This window comes from Podarcis raffonei, chromosome 5, assembly GCF_027172205.1.
Source record: "Podarcis raffonei isolate rPodRaf1 chromosome 5, rPodRaf1.pri, whole genome shotgun sequence".
Lineage (NCBI taxonomy): Eukaryota > Metazoa > Chordata > Lepidosauria > Squamata > Lacertidae > Podarcis > Podarcis raffonei.
The window spans coordinates 74838189-74858923 of NC_070606.1; the positions used below are offsets into that span (position 1 = coordinate 74838189).

The 20735-nt window shown below is 42.0% G+C and overlaps 1 protein-coding gene across 1 annotated transcript in view; it reads right to left on the reverse strand.

Moving 5' to 3' along the window:
- Positions 1 to 20735, reverse strand: part of SLC9A9 (solute carrier family 9 member A9) — a 257643-nt gene that overhangs the window by 53010 nt on the left and 183898 nt on the right. The window contains exons 13-14 of the mRNA XM_053390193.1: positions 7205 to 7253; positions 1145 to 1224 (exon numbers count right to left, since the gene is read on the reverse strand). Of these exons, the coding sequence (XP_053246168.1) occupies positions 1145 to 1224; positions 7205 to 7253 (129 nt within the window). The remainder of the gene's footprint in view (positions 1 to 1144; positions 1225 to 7204; positions 7254 to 20735) is intronic.

Here is a 20735-nt window from a genome sequence, read left to right on the forward strand (position 1 = left end):
TTTCCCTTACCAAACAAAAATGAAACTTAGAGTGATTTGGAGTTGGAAGAGAGAGCCTTAAGCTGCCTCCATGGCCAACCTTCCTTCACATTGACTCAGGCAATTTTTAAAAAAAGTGGATAGAAGTAAATAATTCCACCCAATGTATAGTTTGAGCCTCACTTTCTAGCCTCATTTCCCCCTCTTTTCCTGCATCTATTGGTGCACAGTATATTGCTTATAACCTTTAAGATATCCATAGTCACAGACTTTTCTTTCTGAAGAAGAAATGGCATCAGCATGTTTCTAAAGCCTGCTCTGATGCCACTTGGCATTAATTTTTAAACACCTTTTCCTTTTATACTGCAGTGCAAATTGAATTTTTAGCTGCGCCCGAAAAAAAAAAAGGTAGAACACTATATCTGAAATCTTATTTACTCACAGTTTTCATATGAGTATCTTTCCATATCATGACTTCAATAACGGATTTTCAAAGGGAAAAGTAATTATCTACTGTGGGAAGCAATAAAAGTTAGAGTTGCCTGTAAAAAAATAAAAATCTGTTGAGGATATATTGGATTTGAAGGGAGTAGACAACATGGAGCCTTCCAGATGTTGTCCCATCAGCCGTAGTCAAGATGACCACTGGTCAGGAATGATGGGCGTTCAATTCCTATTCAACTGATGGAAGGCCATGGGATACCAAATGGATACAACTCGTTATTCAGCCCCCCCCCCAGAAAGTTACCTTGTGGACTTGTATAAGTAAAAATTTAAAAAGCAGGATAGTAAGTGTCACAAGTAGATAAATAACTATTTTATTTCCAAGAGTTTCAGAATTATTGTTGGCACCTGTCTGTCCCGAGAGACAATGGAGTCATAATTTGTCATACAAACCGAATATGCCTTTATTGAGGTAAGGTGTACTGAGAATTGTTCAATCTTAGTCTCTAGAAATGTTTTAAAACAGTGTTTCTCTATCTCCGGACTTACCTTAAACTCCCTGTCACTATTTCCCCCCAGTAGCAACAATATGATTCAATTTCACACTGTACTTAAAAATTAAAGGAAATTCCAGTTGCCTTGCTAAATTTATCTAAATTATTTTCGCCTTTAATGAAATTATTTTCCATAAATTATTAGTACTAGCATGATAAAAGGATACTTGTGGTCAAAACCATACCATATTCTGAAGAGCCAAGCGCTTTCTGCTTTGGTTGTGTTTCTTTCCAGGTTATTTGCAGCCTGCAATAATATATTTTTGAAAAAAGTTTTTTTAAAAAACACCTGCAGATGTTTTATAAGCAGCAGCTAAGCTAAATTAAAAATGTAAGCCATTTTAAACACATTTCAGTTCACCATTTATATCTTAAACTAAGCAGATTAACTATTAAGAAGGGCTCAGAAACAGATTTTTTTTAATAAAAAAAAACAGCAACTAAAATTGCTTACCATTAAGAGACCAGCTACCACTTAGGTTGCAATCCTGACCTCCCTTACCTGGGAGTAAGACCCATTGAATTCAATAGGACTTACTTCTGAGTAGACATTGTTAGGATCGTACTGTTAGTTACAAAGTATACTTATATCCCACCTCCCTCCACACCATGGAATTGAATGATTCATATATGGAGTTTCCAGGGAGCTCTTCCATTCAGGTACTGAGAAGACCCAGATCTGCTTAACTTCACCAGCCACCTTGGGAAGGGGCATGGCTCAGTGGTAGAGCTTTGCATGCAGAAGGTCCCAAGTTCAATCCCTTGAGTCTCAAGGTAGGGCTAGGAGAAAACTCTGTCTGAAACCCCGGAGAGCAGCTGCCAGCCAGTGTATATCAGGGAATAACCAGATGTTATTGAGCTAGATGGACCAGTGTATAAGGCACCTTCCTGTGTGCAGCTGCCATCAATTTCATTGGGATCTACCTGCAGGAGAACTGTCTGGAGGCTTGTGGCCAAAATTTGGGTATTACGAATCAACAGTGGACTAACAGTGAAATCCTATCTCTTGAGTCACACCTGCTCAGAATGCAAGTGTTGGGCTGCCATATTTCAAAAAGTGAAAAAAGTGAGCTTTTAAAAAGGAAATATACACTTACGACTGGGACGTGGGTGGCGCTGTGGGTTAAACCCACAGAACCTAGGACTTGCCGATCAGAAGGTCGGCGGTTCGAATCCCCGCAATGGGGTGAGCTCCCGTTGCTCGGTCCCTGCTCCTGCCCACCTAGCAGTTCGAAAGCACGTCAAAGTGCAAGTAGATAAATAGGTACCGCTCCGGTGGGAAGGTAAATGGCTTTTCCATGCGCTGCTCTGGTTTGCCAGAAGTGGCTTAGCCATGCTGGCCACATGACCCAGAAGCTGTACACCAGCTCCCTCGGCCAATAAAGCGAGATGAGCGCCGCAACCCCAGAGTCGGTCACGACTGGACCTAATGGTCAGGGGTTCCTTTACCATTTTTACACTTATGACATGGGGGTTGCCATACGTCCAAATCCCAGCTATGTATGGGGAATTACAGACATATGGGAATCCCAGCTGGCACAAGGGGAGCACTTTCCACAGAGCATGTTCCCTAGCCATCGAGGAGAGGATGATAAAAGCACAGAGGAATACCACACCAACCATCATGGGAACTAACCATCGTGACTAGTATCTATTGATGTTTTATTGGCCTTCTTGTACTTTGCTGTATGTTTCAATGAGCAGTCTATAATCATTTAAATAATTAAATAGTCGTTATTGCTAGCCCTATCTTCTATGAATTTGGCTGTTCCCAAAGCCTAGGGGTTGCCATACGTCTGGAATTTCCCAGATATATCCAGAATACTGCATTTGGAAGCAGAGTCCGGGTGGAAATCGTTGAAATGTCTTGGAAAATCTGGATGTATAGCAACCTGTGTTGGCAGTGTTGTTTTGGGTGATTTTTTCTTAAAAATATCTCAAAGCTCAACAACTTTGCTCAAATATGGCAATCCTACCGCCAGCATATTTAGACTACTAGATTGACCTATAAACTAAATTTAACTTCTTTTTTGTTTACCCGTCTTCTCCTACAGTGATGTAGGATTTTAATCTTTGGGTATGGATCTGTTTTTGAGCAAATTGGATCAAGCACCATATTTTTCTTTGCTGCATCAGTACTCACATAGAATAACTCAGCATTTATTTTTATTAATGATTCATTTTTTTAAAAAAAGCTGCTGAGGGACACTGTATTCTGTGATCAATAAAAACAGTATATCTTTTCCATTGCTGCGGTGGGAATACTTTCTATTTTGCTCCTGCCAAGCTTAGATGTCATTTGGTTTCATTTCATTTCATTTTTGTTTATAGCTTACAAAAAGGTCATTGCTACGGGGATCATAATCTTCCAATAATTATGACATGTTTCCTTCCTCCTGTCCACCTTCTCATGCCGTGTGAGAAAACCAACACTGGAATTAGTTTCTAAGATTTTATTCATTGATTTCAAATGCACTCTGTTGTTTTACAAGATGACTGGGGAGCATTGTCCTATAGTGCACCCCGTGGAAATGTCTCTGTAGCTTTGAATGATATACTACACATACAGCTCAATTGGTTAGAGCGTGGTACTACTGATAAATGCCAAGGTTGCAGGTTTGATCCCTGTATGGAACAGCTGCATAGTCCTGACTAGATGATCCTCAAGGTTCCTTCCAACTCTACAGTTCTATGATTCTATATATAATCCTGAACAAAGTGGCTAGTTGTTGCTGGAGATGTCTCCTGTTCTGCACTGCATCTCCTGGCCCCCCTTCCTGTATATAGGAATCGACTAGAATATGTATGTATTAATGAATAAAGCATTTCTTTATTCATTTAGTGTCTGTCTGATGCCATGTGAAGTTCTCTGTATAGTAGTTCTTTGAGTTTTCCAAGAAATATTGCTCAGCTGTGATTCAAGACCATCTCAAATAGGACACTTTCCTGGAGGTGTGAGTATATCATACAGTGTCCCCAAACTTATTTTGGGATGCACACCCCAAATTCCTTATTATTTTGGCTATTATATTATATTATTGTATTATATTGACTATTATTGAAACACCCCAGACCATATAGAGTTGTATTCAACACTACTGCTCCACATGTGTCACTGACTTTTGCTTGTGCAACCGAATGTCCTCCTCCTCTCCCATGTAGTTCCCTGAGCATCTGTAGAATCTGCTCCAAAGAGTGGGGACGGGACGACGACAACAACGATGAACAGTTTTAATAGAATAAAGGAGTTTAAAATCTTCATTAAGTTAGCCAGCTTTCCCCTGGGACTTGACAAGAGGCCCAGAGTGTTCTTCCAAAACACCTGAACAAAATATGTACTATAAAAAGTCTCTCCAAGGAGATGCACTTAAGAGCCAAATGAATGACTCTTACAAAATATACTTGTTTATCGTAAGGAAGAAATTAGATTTCATTTTTTTCCTAACAGCAACAACACCAGAGTTCTATAAGAGAGCATGTAGCCCTTCCTAATGTCCAGGGAAACTATATTTATATGAACCTGTTTGGCAATGAAATCCTCACCAGACGCCCTTCTCCATGCGCCCTATCTTTGGGTGGTAGCAGGCAGTGAGATGGTGCCGTCAGGGTGAGATTGTTCACCTGCCTTCTAAACACTGAGCATTGCTGCCAGTTTTGGTGGAGGGGGGTAGCTTGAGGTGCAGTGCAGGTACAGCAGCAGAAGCATCAGATTGACTCTACACCTATACCTGCACCATGCCTTGCTCCCCATTCTCCTCTCTCTCAAGAACAAGCAGCAGTGTTCAGAAGGTGGGTGAGCAGCACTGAGCCATCTGCACGGCCTCACTGATCACTACTGTCTTTGGGGATAAGGCAGGTGACTATCAGACAGGGTGGACAGTATCCAATATACACATTGTATCAGCACAAGGATTTCCACTTGCAAAACAGAACTTTCCCCTCCATTCCCTACATAAACCCTGCACTTTCCCCATCTCCACTGGACCCCCTGGGGGCAAGGGGAGAGAAGAGGGAAGGGATGTACAGCCAAAAGTCCTTGCACTGAAGGAATGAGCTAGTTGAATGCTGCCCAGATTCACTAGATCTCCCATATACAGTAGCCTCTAGTGGCTCCACCCTCTACCTTGGTGCTGACCCCTGACACTAGGCCTAGGTGGTGCCACAATCATGGAACTCACTTGTTAGACATATTTACCTGGTACCATTATCATTGTTTTTAGAAAGCAGGCTGAATTTGTTAGTTAAGATTTAAATGGTGATTAGGATTTATTTATTTTTGGCTGTGATTTCTTGCTGTTTGTATTTTTATTATCACTGCTTTAAGATTTCATGAATACTGTTGCTATTTGCAACCTTTTCTAGTTGAATCTGCAAGCTTGAGGTCTTTTATGGCGGGCAGGCAGGAAATAATTCTTCCTTTTTTTAATTAACTAAATAAATGAGGAAACTTAATGATAACCTTTCCCCCGCTGGTGTACATCAAGGCTAGCTTTGTATTCTAAACATGCTTGAAACACAGCGAAGTGGCTGCATTCAATTATTCCTGAACATTATTGATGGTCTCACAATATTGCATTATGAAAGACTATTAGTGGATGAGTGGAAATAAATGAGCTACGAGTCCGTCACAGGGCAAGTGATAAATGCACTGGGAAGTGACAGACCTGACGTGGCACAAAAAGTTGTGAATGCTTCGATAAGGATAACGTAATGTAAACTGCAGTGGTTGACTGGTTGGTGCAGGAAGGTTGCGTGCCTGCATTGCTGCCATTTACTAAGAGGAGGGGTGAGACAAGGGGAAGCGCAGCATGCTGTGGGCTCAGTGGCAGGAGCATCAAATTGACTCCACTGCCATGGCTGCACCATGCAATGCTCCCGGTACACCCACTCTCAGTAAGAGGCTGCGACACTCAGTGTCAGGAAGCCAGGTGCACAACCCTGCCCTGTCAGCAGTGTCCCGCCAACCACAGCTGAGTTTAACCATGCCAATGTGAGTCCAGGGGACTGTTCTTGACTGCTGACTACAAGACAGAAGTCCCCACTTCAAGAGAAGGCTCTTGTCACCTTCCTTCTCTCAAAACTGAAAGTGACAAAGCAATAGTTTGGAAATGCCCACAACTTTACAAGGGCACTTATATATTCTGTGGAGTGAGGAACCTGTGACCTTTCAGATGTTGTGGGATTCCGACTCCTATCAACTACTGTCAGCATGGCCAACGGTTGGAGATGAGGAGAGCTGTAGTCCAGCAACATCTGGAAGGCCATTGGTTCCCCGCCCCTGCTTTAGAGACTAGCAGCATGATGCTGTGGTACCCATGCAAGTAGCACCATAGGCTGATACGGGGGGGGGGGAGTCTGTTCATCTTACATATGCCTATCTAGCCCTTCCTCTTAATGTGATGCTAGTTATCCATGTTGCCTTGCACAGATGAAGGGGGCCAGATGAAGAAAAGGAAAAGGGGCAAACACGGTTCTGTTGAGCTCTGTGGATAGCTTCCACATGTGGGTACTGCCCATATCATAGGCTTGGATTATGTCAACACATTTAATGTGGCCTGGGCATTCATAGGTCTACATCGTCAGAAGCATGAAGTGGACAGTTGAGTTGGAATGGTGACGATGCAAGAAACTGCTATGCAAACTGAGATTTGCAGAAATGATTGAACACATGCTAAAAACTAGGGATTGACTCTCCATGCTCAACCTTGCCAGGAACTGCTCAGTTCTCAGAATAGAGTCCACAGACTCCAGAAGAGACAGATGGTATTAAAATATATTCAGACAGTTATGTTAAAATGGCAAGTGCACATTTATAATATCCTGACCTAGACTTGGTCCCCAAAGTTCAGAATCTGAATAATATATAATTCCCTGATTTATTCCTGGGGATTAAACTATTTTCTGAAGTGCTTTTATTATGACAAATGCATCAGATTACAAATGACATTAATTATACCAAAAAATAAAGTCTGCTATTCTTCAACATATATTCATGTTCATTGGAAACTCCTCATCAAACTATATTTCATTTTACAGTCTGGGAGTCAATAGAATGCAAGAAGTTCACGTCGGAATATTGTGATTTTGGGGGCAAAAGTGGTCATTTCCCTTGGGGTTCCTGGAAGTTATAGCAGAGATTTTTTTGATATATTTTTTTTTAAGTCTGTGAAGCCCATGTGTTTGAACACAGATCTCTTTCAAATGTTTCTATTTAGATTGCAACTTGCCTGAGTAGCAGTTTCTGTCTTCAGATCCTCATCTGGATCGACACCCACCCTGTTAAAAAAAAAAAGCAAGCAATCAAATGGTGAATGCAGGAAAACATACTAATTGTGAAGCAACTGCTTCTCTGTAAGAGACCAGATAATATGAAAACAACGTAAAACTAGCAAAATGTTGAGATAAAAAATTTTCAGGAGATGTGTCCTCCCAGTCACCTATAATTACATTGCTATTGAAATGGATGTCAATCAACAAGAGTGCAAAACAAGGGCCCAGGCATACCTAGGCTTTGGTGTTTTCTTGCTCTGATGGTCATAATATCAGGCTGCTTTATAGAGTAAGTAAATGATTCCATGAGTCTGGATAACATTCCTTTGGCACATCAATGTTTTGAAGCATTCAGTCCCCTTTACTTAGACATGCACTAAGATGTTTTGGTGCCTGAGGCAGACAATCCAAAGGGTGTCTCCCATGTTGGTAAAACATGTGATAATGAAATTAAAAATTAATAAACGATGATACACTAAATGATGTCTGTACAAAAAAATCTTGTACGCGAGCTGGATAGCTTCATCTTATTTAATAGAAGGACCAGCAAGGTCTTTACTAAATAATTTATTTCCCTCATGGCCACTGCTTGGATAAGGTGTTTGTGTGCTGGAATAAACCCTGAATGCACTAATGGACCATTTGACCCTGTAAAGCTTTTGGGTGAGGCAGCCTTGGGTATTGAGCATACCCAGTCTGACATGGTAGAACAAGGATTTATTTTTTACTTTTGCCTAGATCCTTGTTAGGCAAACTCTCCAGAAACACACTTCCTGACAGCATCATTATGCCACAGTGCTAGTGAACATCTCCTAGTAAGGTGTATAACTGACCCAGCAGATGCAGTCTGTTGCACCTTTGGAAGAACCAAGACTTCAATTCATTTGAGAGGTCCAACCTGCTTAACTATTGGGGTTGGTGGGGTGGAGTTCAGATGATGTCTCATCTTTCAAGGAATGTGTCAGGGAACTGACATCGGAGCGAGAGGCGAAGGGGAGGCTCCCAGATGATGCAGGCGAAGGACCTAGCAGCAGGGGGAGAAACGGCTCAATAGAGGGGGAAGCAAATCAGCGCAACACCAGGGATAAAGGGGGGCAGATGGGGGAAGTGGAGAGAGGGCTCCAGGACTCTTCACTGGACATCAGTGAGGAGAGCACAGGTCCTCCGTTACCCATGCCCTCCCTGCGCAGAAGACTCCCGCGCAGTGAGAGGAGGAGGAGACTGGGTGTCAAACAGCTTTTATGTTGGAAGAGGTTTAAGAAACGCCCACTGACGGATTCTGCTAGCGACTGAAGCAGCCACGATGAGAAGGGGCTGTGCAGTCAGAAAGGTTTAACCAGGCAAATTAGCCTAGAGAAGCACCAGTTTACGCACGAGTAACTCATACCCATTACAGAATGCATGAGGGGAATCATGGGGCCATACCTGCTAGCCCCATACATTGGTATGTTCACAGAGCCGCTTCGCATAGAGATTAAAGGTGTGGCTGGTGGATTGTGTGGATGGCATGCAAAGTTTTGGCAGGGCCTGTTTCTGCTGCACGTGACTGTTCTCTTCTTGCCAATGAATGACAGCTGTTTGCATAAACACCTTTATATTATGCCATGAAGAAATCTGAGTAACAGAAACACCAGAGTTCTTAAGAGAGCTAAATACCCAGAGCAGCACAACATATAGTAAATGTTCTATATGCTTAACTGGACTACTACAAAGCCTTTTACTATGCCATTCACAATGCATACTGAATAAATACACAAGTATATACAGCAGAACATGGTGCATGGATATTTTCTTTGGTCAAATGCCATGGATAATTTGGGAGAGGAAGGCATGATGTTACTGCTAAGCAAGAAGGGTATCTCAAAGAGTAGGCCAAATGCAGAAGGCTTGGCATGGCAGAGACCAGACAACTAGGGTGTGACCTCCCCCTCCATTCTCTCTATATATCACATGAGCATCAAATAATATGCCTGAATCAATCACTGGTTTATGGGGCTGGAAAAAGACACGGGTTCCCCATTCTTGCTCTGTGTTCTTATTCCAGTGTTGGCCTCAGTGGATTTCTTTGCTTCTCTTTTGTGGGTTGAAGTGACAGCTATGATTCGCAATATCAGAAGAAAGAAAGATGTGGTGAAAGTAGGAACAGATTGTGCAGCACAGATATCTGTGACTGGATGCCCCCTAATTTCTGACAAGCTGCCCTTTTTGAGCTGGTCTAGTGAGCTAATGTACAGTGCACTGATGCAGGGGAAATGTATTCTTCGACCAAATGTTTCATTAAGACCACTTTGCAGTTTGCTTAGCGTTTTATCTCTCTATGCATTAACTCCCTGTCAATTATAACAAATCACAATTGCATTTTAAAAATTCCATTTCTACTTTTTGTGGGAATCATCTGATCCATTAAAAAGATTATTTCTTTAATGTTTAGACAATTTATAACCCACTTTTCAATTTATTTAGTTTCTTAGGGTGAAAACAAACAAACTTAAACTAAAATTGAATACAGTTATTATAAAATACAATTATTATGAAATAACTATGACCAATTGAATAAATAAATCAAAAGGAACTAGTAGATAGGATGAAACATACTGTGTAAAATCAATTTGACGGACACTTATATTAAAAAAAAAAAGTCTACAAATAAAGGTCTCAAAAGCTCACTTAAGAAAGACATGCTTCCAGATATGGCAGATCTCAGCTGGTAAAGTGTTCCACAGGTACAGACAGGGCTAACAATGAAGAACTTCCTCTAATATTAGAGAAGGATATTACCTGCAGTGCTATCAGAGCTCATTGAAAGGGAAGGTACTTAATTGAGACGGGGTTCTGTCTCTTCAGTATATCTCAGACCAAGGCTGTATAGCAAGAGTATGGAACCTGTGTCTCTCCTCAGTTGCTGAACTACACCATCCCATCATGCTGGCTGGGACTGTTGGGAGCAATGTCTGAATGGCCACAAGTTCCCCATCCCTGCTGCATAGAGCTCTGAAGTTAAGAAGTAGCATCTTGAGTTCACCCCAGACAGAAGCGCTGACTTGGGCCCCAGACTCTGGGTGCCCAGCGGCGCATGAGATGTGACGTAACATCATGATGTAATAATAATTCTTTATTTACGGCTATTAGCCCATAAAGTATATACAAACATAAAAAACACAGAGACATAAAGACCGATATATCCGACAACAGAAGGTGAACACCACGATGCAAGGGTCATTGGGTGGGTCATTGAGCAGAGCCAAATGACAGCTTGGGGCCAGGAGAGCTCCAAGGGACGGATCACAGAAAAAGGAAAACTGAAGACGAAATCCGACATGCACTCTCATCATAACAGTCCGATTAATTTTGATGTTGTTGTTGTTTTTTGGTGGTTTTTGAATGTGAGATAACCGCATTCAGGAATCTCGCCACCTGCACAGTTACAGAAGGATCTGTATCCTGCAAAAGCAGTGCGGCGTGTGACTCAACAGGCCTGCCAACCAAGCGCAGTAAAGCAGGACCCAGGAATTTAGTCCTGGCTATGCTATGTAGGGGACAGTTGAACATTATATGTGGAAGAGATTCAACAGTTTTCCCGTCACACACGCATAGCGGAGACACCAAACCCTTGGAAAATCTGTGGCTCAGCAGGTTCGATGGAAGGACATTGAACCTTGCACGAATAAATGCAAGTTGGTGTGGTACTGATGAAAGAGATGACATGTATGATGGAAGGCCAAGTGGTGGGGTTATTCCGTGATACCTGGGGGAGCAGACACCCCCACCCCTGGCGAGGTTGTGTTGATTTTCAATGTCTGCTAATCTTTGCTCAATAAGGCTTTTGGCTGAGCGTAAGTTCATCTTTAAGGATGTAACATCATATTGTGCTGCTCAGCTCTCTTGCACTGCGGTGGGGCGAGGGTCTCTACCTCCATCATGGGGTCTCTGTTGGGGCCCACTGTGGCCACAGATGTACCCCAGAAGCATGGCTGCAGCGGGCCTCAATAGAGGCCCCATGGTGGAGGCGGAGGCCCCAGCCCAGTAGGCGCCACAGCGCCAGACAGTCAGAGGTAAGGCAATGGGCAGCAGCGGCAGAGGCCAGGCACCCACAGCGAAAATTTTGTGGGTGCCCACCTGTGACCCCAGAACTCAGCAGTGGTTTGCAACATGGGTGTTATACATTCCCAGAGAAAACAAGAAACTGTATCACAGCCATAACACTTCAAGACGTGCACTCAGAATGTTCACTTTATAACTCAATTTTCTGTTTCAAACTTTAGTTATAACTCAAAATCCACATGCTGATTGAGCAAGAAGCATAACGATAGAATTTCCTTAGGTATTATAATCCATTCTTTCAGTTACTAAGGAAGTTCCAGAAATAGTTATCCTATTGATTGTTTTAGATGCCATATCAGCTTAGATCTTTTGAAGTGCATAATGAATGTGGACAGTTTATCCATGGAGAAGTGTCTACTGTTTCACTTGCAGTTATTTCAGTGCGGCTTAGAGATGGAAAACATTTGGCCCTTATACTCCATGTATACCCTAAGGCGGTGCTTTTGTGTAATGAATCTTCAAAAACAGCACATTTCTATCCATCACACTTGCCAAGAGAAGCTTTAAGAGGTAATCATTGTGTGTCCTAAGGGCTCAGAAGCCAAAAAGCACATCTAAAGAAGCCTACATTTGTAATGTTTTGAAGGGCTGAATCAAGGTTTTGAAGGCAGTAACAGCAAAGGAATGATAGGGTAGTCACAAGATCATGTGCCTCTGATGAGAGTCAGTTCATCTGCCTGACCATTTGGCTTTGGCGGAGATGGTGGAGAGCCTGGCTATTTTTGATTTGCCTATCATAAGCACAGCCAGCAGAGGAAGCTTTTCTAAAGGGGCTTCGGTAATGGCATTCTGTGTCACAAACTCTGACTCCATTTCACTTATTGTCAAGAGCCAATAGGAAAAATGAGCTGATAGGCATGCATATAACGGTTGTACAAAGTGGCTGATTACATTTGCAGTCCCAAACACAGCATGCTCCCTGTGGACGGATGACTGATGTATTGAGAGGATAACAAATTGACGCAGCAACTTTATGGGATTAAAAACTGGCCATTGATTACAGATGTAGGTAGGCTTTGGCTCAGTCATTGGGCATGTATCCAGAATTAGTCTCCTGACTGAAGGTGGAAATTTTGACCAGGATTGTGCCTGGGTTAAGGACCATCTCAAGATGCAGGTCAACTAAGCTGCCCCATGCCCACTTGTGACTGGAAATTTTATGGCCAAACTGCCCTCTGTTTGGCTTCAGGACAGAAACTTCCACTGATATCCTTTTACCTTGTGACATTGCACCTGAATGGGATCGGGGCAATGCACCAAATCACCCCACACCCAGAATTAGATTAAAGATTCCACCCAATACTTTATGTGCTGAAAGTTGTGATGATTGCTATGAGGAAGGGAAAACCATTAAACAGGGCCAAATTGTTTGAAGACAAATTCCTTCCTGACTCTGAATGCAATGACCATTTCCAACCGCAGCAAGGTCTAAGCAACATCAACCAAGAGAACAGTATACAGGATGGGCAGGAAAGGTTGTTGTTTTGCTGACTGGGCTGGTAAAAACTGATTTGAATTGAGTTTTGGCGTGAAATCCCGCAAACCCCAGCGGCTGGCTGAGGAGGATTGCAGTGGCCAGCCACAAGTGTAAAACAATAACCTCCATGCCGCAAGGAGCCACGCCAAGCCACAACCGCCACCCACCCAGAATTCTGGGTGAGAAGCCATTATCACAGAGAGCTCAGGCATAATTACAAGCTATAAGAAACACAGAACTTCCCCAGAAAATGGCAACCTTGGATCGAGTTTCTCACTGCCCTCCATAAATGCATTTATTTTTAACATTTTTGAGAGTACACAGCAGTACAACACAAATTTTTTTTAAGCCATGCAACAGGTAAAATAATAAAAGGGAAGAGTGAAAAGTATATCCCTCCCTCCCTCCTTCCGTGTCCATATTACATCTTACCTCATGTTTTGATGACATAGTGCTATAGATTTTGCCACATACTGTAATTGACTACTGCTGACATTTGAGGGGAAGCACCCAGTGTAATGAAGCAAGTTGTACAATGCTCTATGGAAGGGGATATGCAACATGGACGTACCATTTTCAGGGGCAGGTCTGTGTTATTTTTGAGGTGTAGCTCCATTGTTACCAAAATACTTCACATTTAGTATGGGGTATGGGAAGTATGGGTACCCCGTTAAATCTATGCTGTTAAATCTATACAGTGGTACCTCAGGTTACATACGGTTCAGGCTACATACGCTTCAGGTTACATGCACTTCAGGTTACATACGCTTCAGGTTACAGACTCCGCTAACCCAGAAATAGTACCTCGGGTTAAGAACTTTGCTTCAGGATGAGAACAGAAATCGTGCTCTGGCGCTGCAGCAGCAGCAGGAGGCCCCATTAGCTAAAGTGGTGCTTCAGGTTAAGAACAGTTTCAGGTTAAGAACGGACCTCTGGAACGAATTAAGTACTTAACCCGAGGTACCACTGTACATGGGCAAGGATGTCATTTTTGTCAAGACTTTCTCTCTGTTCTACTAGCTTTTTATAAGAATAGATATTGGGGAAACTCTGAATTAACCCCCATGCGGACTCCCCCACCCCACCCTAAGGATGAACCTTATGTCCAAACCTTAGTTCCTTTTAAAAAGAACTCCTTAGATAAGATGTCTCTCACTGCCCTTTGATATGCTAATCTTGGAGGCAGCCAGCCAAACAACCTCATGAGTCTAAGAATTCATTGTTCCACTTATCTTCATCCCTTTGATCTGCAGGGTTCACTACAAAGAAGGTTCACCAGAAAGTTTGAGCATGGAGCCAAGTGAAGTGAACTTGAGTTTCAGACATGAATGGATGAAGCTTTTCAAGACATGAAAATAAGCAATATCTCCTGCTAATGCCTGTCGAGCTTCTGTGAAACTCACAGGACCAGGGGCTGGTGAAAAGGTTGCTGACTCTAGCCTTGGAATATAGCATAGTGGTAGAACATATGCTTTGGATGTAGAAAGTCCTATGTTTATGTCAGCATCGCCCTTCAGCCAGTGCCACCAACTGGACTCATCCACTTCAGCCCCGACTGGGCCAGGCGAGCTGGCTAGCACTTCCAGAGACTACCTTCTACACAGGAACAGGTCAAAGTGCTGTGGACTCACAGCTTAGAGTTGTGAGCACCGGATTCACTTCCACAAGAAGACAGTCGTCGCACAGCAGAGTATAGCAGAGCATAAATGACTCGGAGAGCAGCTCTGTAGAATATCTTCTTTATTCTAACTACAACTATAATACACAACTATATACAGAGCTAAATGAGGTCTAAATGAAAATGCTGAACTGCACTGAGTGTCTGCAGCTGCTCTTAGCAGCAACCTTATCTAAACACACGATCTCTCTCTAACACTCAGTCTCTCTCTCTCCGACACTTTGATGTGAGGCTGGAGCAGAATAAGTAGAGAGCAGAAACCGCCCCTCCTCTCTGGAGAATCAGCAGAGAACATCAGCAGATTTTTGGATATGGGAGGGGTGAATTCTCATCAGTTTAGTCCCTGGCATCTCCAGGAAGAGCTGGTAAAGACCTTTCTCTGAAATCCTGGAGAACGGCTGTCAGTTGTCACAGACAATACTAAGATAGATGAAACAGTGGTCTGACTTTGTATAAAAGAAGACCCTAATGTTTCTAGGCTAATATGAGAAGTAAAACCTAGCACAACAAATTCCTACTTTAATCCAATTGACCAGACATTTCTTACGGGTTGAGAGTAGACGGAAGAGAAGTAGGTACTTCTCAAAGAGTATTTGTGACTCTAATACAGCCCTTAACCCCTATAAGAACTGAGCACTTTCATCACTTACATCACAAAAATTGATAAAAGAATTGATTACGCCTACTCTCCCAAAAGAGTGCATTCGATTCAAATTCACGTTAGTAATTGCGAGAACACTTCAGATAATTATTCTGAATTAAAAAGCATGCTTTTACATAAAATTATCAGAAAACTGACGTAAGGATGCTTTGGCAAAGTGGGAAGTGGTACTTCTTCACCATACCTTACTCATCTGGATTGCATGTGCATTGCCTGAAAGAGGACTCAGAAGTACATGGTGCACCTTAAGTGATCTTAAGAATGAACCCTGACCTATGGAGCAGCAATTCTAATCCTCTCTATTTATTGCGAGGATAGAACTAGGGAATAATATTTATTCAAATAATGTGAACGCCTCTTTTATGAGCTACATTTTTATGGGTATACAGCTCCGGGGCGGGGGTCAACCATGCATTTGCACACTTGCAAAGGGTATAATGTACCTAGATTACGTTATGTAATCTATTATGTGCCAGTACATTTCCGAGCACAATTCAAAGTGTTGGTGCTGACCTTTAAAGCCCTAAACGGCCTTGGTCCAGTATACCTGAAGGAGCGTCTCCACCCCCATCGTTCTGCCTGGACATTGAGGTCCAGCTCCAAGGGCCTACTGGCGGTTCCCTCACTGTGAGAAGCCAAGTTACAGGGAACCAGGCAGAGGGCCTTCTAGGTAGTGGTGCCTGCCCTGTGGAATGCCCTCCCACCAGATGTCAAAGAGAAAAACAACTATCAGACCTTTAGAAGACATCTGAAGGCAGCCCTGTTTAGGGAAGCGTTTAATGTTTAATAGGTTATTGTATTTTAATATTCTGTTGGAAGCAGCCCAGAGTGGCTGGGGAAGCCCAGCCAGATGGGCGGGGTATAAATAATAATAATAACAATAACAATAATAATTATAGATGCCATCCATCATTAGGATAAATCCACACATTGCAATGGTCCATTTATATGCATGTTTAAAGCAATTTACATTTTGTTAGTTGTGTGCTAATCCCTGGAGCAGGAACTCACATCATACCATGGTAGCATTTTCTATGAACAAGAATCCTCTTTAGGCATGGCTCACATGAAAGGGGCAAGCATGCTGAACACAGGGCCACACATTTAGTCATGTTTTGCTCCCACTATCGCCATGAGGCAGAACGTCTGAAGTGAAGAGCCAGGATTACCCAGGGGAGCCTCCACACACAGAGGATTCTTCTTGCTCCAGAGCTTATGCCCCAACTTATATAGTGGGAGAAGCACAGCATCTTGGGCATGGTTCAATGAACAGCTTGATGCCCCTTTCACCATACTTGTTCCCTTAATGCAAGTAGCACTTGAAGTGAACTAAAGAGGTCACATTTGTGTGAGCTGTTAAATGCACAAATAAGTGGACAATTCTTCCTTATGACACTTTCGGAGAAACTTGAAAATGAATATTGTAGAAGCTACTTTCATGAACTATTTTGGCTCAGACTTAGTCAGGAAAGCGTTGTTTCATGAGTGGGGTTTCTCATGCTTCTCCTCATACTTCTTGTGAGACACTTGCTATCCATCAGCCAACCCAATTTACAGGATTGTTGTGAGAATAAAATGGGGGCAGAGGGCATAGAATAATTGCGGGTTAAGTATCTTGTTCCTCATTTTGGCAAGGGGCTAACTAAAATTTTGGACAGGAACACCAGTGAACTTGCTTATCTCCAAATAAAGTTATTGTTACCAGATAATCTGATGGGGCGCTTCTTGTGGTTCCTCACATCCCTGAGATTTAGTCAACTTTTACTAGGGACTGAGCCTATAGTGCAGTAGATCCTGCCCAGTGGAACTCCTTGCCAATGGAATTTCAGCAGGAATCATTCCCGCTTTCTTTAAGTGTCTCCTAAAAACTGTGTTATTCAGACTGGCCTCTGCAATCTGGATTTCTTTTTTACCAAGCAGTATTTATTGATGTTTTTACTGATATTTTTATTGATGCTTTCATTTATCTTATTGTAATTTTGTATGCTGTGTATATCACCTGAAAGTATGGCCTGTAAAGAGAGTTCAATAAATAAATAAATGTTTTGGAAGTGGTTGTTTAAACTGACTGCTGAAATCTCAATTGGGTGCACTGTTACTTCTGAAATCATACCAAATGCATTTGAACCTAAAGAGAGAAAATGGGTTATTTCGTTAAAAGCAGTAGGTATGTTCTATTTTATTTGCGATATGAAAAATTAAGCCAGACAGAAAAGTGACGGGGAGGCTTAGCAAGCAAGGAAGCACCAGTGAGAAATCGGAACACTTGAAACCAATGGAATCAGTTGAAATACTCACTCAAATTACTGTTCAGGCAGAACGCGGCTCTACCTTCTTTTCTCACTTCAACTCATTGCAAAATCCAATACACTGGAGGTTAACATAGTTATGGGGAAACCGGGGAGAGAAAAAGTGGCATCTCTACTTTTCTACTGAACCACATCTTTCAACATTAATCAGTGAAGTGAAGCCTCTAGAAAAGCTTTCATATTGAACTTTCTGACAAATATCTTGGGATGAAGCAAAGAGAGAAAGAGGAGAAGGAGGGAGGGAGATGCTTAAGAGATATAACCCCCCAGAGGAAGAAGCATATTCTTCCTATAAGACATTTATATGATTTAGGCATGGACCACCAGGAGTAGAATGTAGCTGCGGTTCAGAAAATGAGCAGGGCACACTATGGCAAAATCTGCTGGGACGGGCAGTTTAGGATGCAGTTTAAGATACATCCTAGCAGCCGGCCCCCAGCAGCAGAAAAGGAGCAATAGCCGGTCAACTGCAAAGCAGGTGAACATTTTGTCACTGTCTTCCTGCTTTGCTTTGCTAGTGGTCCTCCCCCCCCTCCCGCCGAATGGAGAGGAGTGGCGCTGTAGGACACTAGACCCAATCAGCACTGATATGTAACAGCTGGCCTTGACACCAGACTTCTGGGTGAGGAGGTTAAAGGGGGGAAATTGTTGGTTTGATTTGACTGGTTTTAACACAAGCCCTCAGGAAAACTCAGCAGCATTTTAGTGCCAATTTCTCCCAATATCTTTGTATACAGTTTGGCTGAATATACACCTTTTGCAAAACAGTTTTCCCCAATATAATCCATTTTCATGAATATGTGTATTTTTATGCACACTTTACTATAATGTATGCATTTTTGTATACATTACTTTTCTAGAGCATTGCAATGCAAAATTCAGAAAAGTGTAAATTTGGAAGGATGTTTATATTTTGGTCTGCATATAGTTTTGAAAAGTGCAAATTATTGTCTTTAAATGTGAACTGAATTGAATTTCTCTCGCATCTCTAGTCTTTAGTAATGTTCTAGTATCATTATTCAACAAAAATCTTCACGGTCATTTTAAGGAAACGTGAAGCATTCTTAAGAAGATCGAAACCTATTCTTGTGAAATTAAATCCACACACAGCCCCTGAAAACAGCTTGCATTAATGCACACTATGCTTGGTTTCCATGATTTATAACTTAATTTACAAAGGTGGTGATTATATAACATTTTTTTGGAATATTTTTGCATGAGTAAATTTATATCTTGTGGCTATCCATAACCAATGTACTGAATTCAGTACAGAATTATTAACTGTATAATACTGGAAACATTGTTCACTATCTCAAATAAATCATTAGAATTGAAATTGTTTTTAAAAATCCTTCAGGATAAATAACATTCAGCTGGGACATTATTCTTGGTCCCTTGTTGGCAGTAAATGTGATCTGCATTCTTGGCAAACTGTTGTCTGCATTCCTATTTTCTTTCTATACTGTTAACTCCAATCATCAGCTTGTGTGCTGATAATCACGCCTGTGTTCTGATGTATTATATTATGTGAACACAAATACTAAGATGAACCAAGTCCTACAAACTGATCTCTTATCCTACTCCCCGCTATGCATACAATCACCTCGCAGAAAGCCATTTTCACTGAACGTTTGAAATATGTTCAGGAAACATGGGGGGATTTTCTTGCTAAAAGGAATCAAGTGATACCATGAGGAAACAAATCCTTCCTACCTTGCTGAGACAGATACACGTCATGCAACTCCATTGTAACAACACTTTCTCTCTCTTGTGCTAAATTTAGGAGAATTGTAATGATGAAAGTGAAGAGATTTAATAGGTGCTCCCAGATTACTCACTCCTCCCTGCGGTGATGAGATCCTCCATTCCAGCACTCAAGATGTCATCCTCATTATAGGATGGATTGGGAAAAACAAATTGAGAGCAGGAAACACAAACATACACACATGTTTGTAGGGGAAGGGGCATACCTCAGTGGTAGAGCATTTGCCCAGGTAAATTCTCTGGCATCTCAGGTAGGGTTGGGAGAGAGCTGCCTGAAATTCTGGAGACCAATTCTCAGTCAGTGTAAGGTAGCTTCCTGTGTTCCTGTGGCTTCAGTGTGCAAAACTGAGGTTCAAATCCCCATTTGGCATATACAGTGGTACCTTGGCTCTCAAATGCCTTGGTTTTCAAACACCTTGGTTCTCAAACACCTTGGTTCTCAAACACCAAAACCCTGGAAGTAAGTGTTCCGGTTTTCGAACGTTTTTCGGAAGCTGAACGTCTGATGCGGCTGTCAGCTATTGCTTCTGGGGCACCTGCACCAATCAGAAGCTGCGCCTTGGTTTTGGAACATTTTGGAAGTCAACCGGACTTCCAGAACGGATTAAGTTTGGTGCTTTTGTTTTTGCTATTTATTTTGTGTTTTTCTTTTGGAGGCTTTTTCGGTTAATTTGTTTTTGTGACTGTGTGGAACACAGTTCAGCTACAGATTGATTGCCTGATTGATTGTGTGACTGTGGAAATGAATAAAAGCCCCCCATCCAAACAATGAATATCATCAGTGCAGGTAAGAAATTTTTTTTTTTATTTTTATCATCTACAATACTGTCTTATTTATTTTATAGTACAGTACATTGATTATTGCTTTCATTTTATGGATCAATGGTCTCGTTAGATAGTAAAATTCATGTTAAATTGCTGTTTTAGGGGTTGTTTTTTAAGTCTGGAATGGATTAATCCATTTTGCATTACTTTCTATGGGAAAGCACACTTTGTTTTTGGGATGCTTTGGTTTTAGAACGGACTTCCAGAACAGATTGTTTGAGAACCAAGGTACCACTGTAGAGAGAAGCCCACGTTGAACACTGAGTGTAGTTAATAGGGAGGTGCACCCAACCATAAGTCCCCAATGAATGACAGGTTTCTTCTGATGCCATTTGGAGTACGTAAGAAACCAGTTAATTTCATTCAAAAGTACTATATGACACACTTGTCTGCAAGCATGCATTCTTCTTTTACATTTCTATGTAGGCATATGGGTATTTTAAGGAATTTATCTAAGGCAGGGGTGGCCAACTCTCAAGAGACTGCAATCTACTTTCAGAATTAACCCCCGTTTTTTTATTCACTCACAAATGGATTGCGATGGATCAAAACAGCAGCACCGAGAAAGCTCTGTCTTCCCTTCCAGAGATCATATAACAATGGAGGGCATGGCGAGAGGGTGTGACAGGAGTCAGTTTTAGCGACACTAAGGAAAGGGAGCCAGAGATCGACC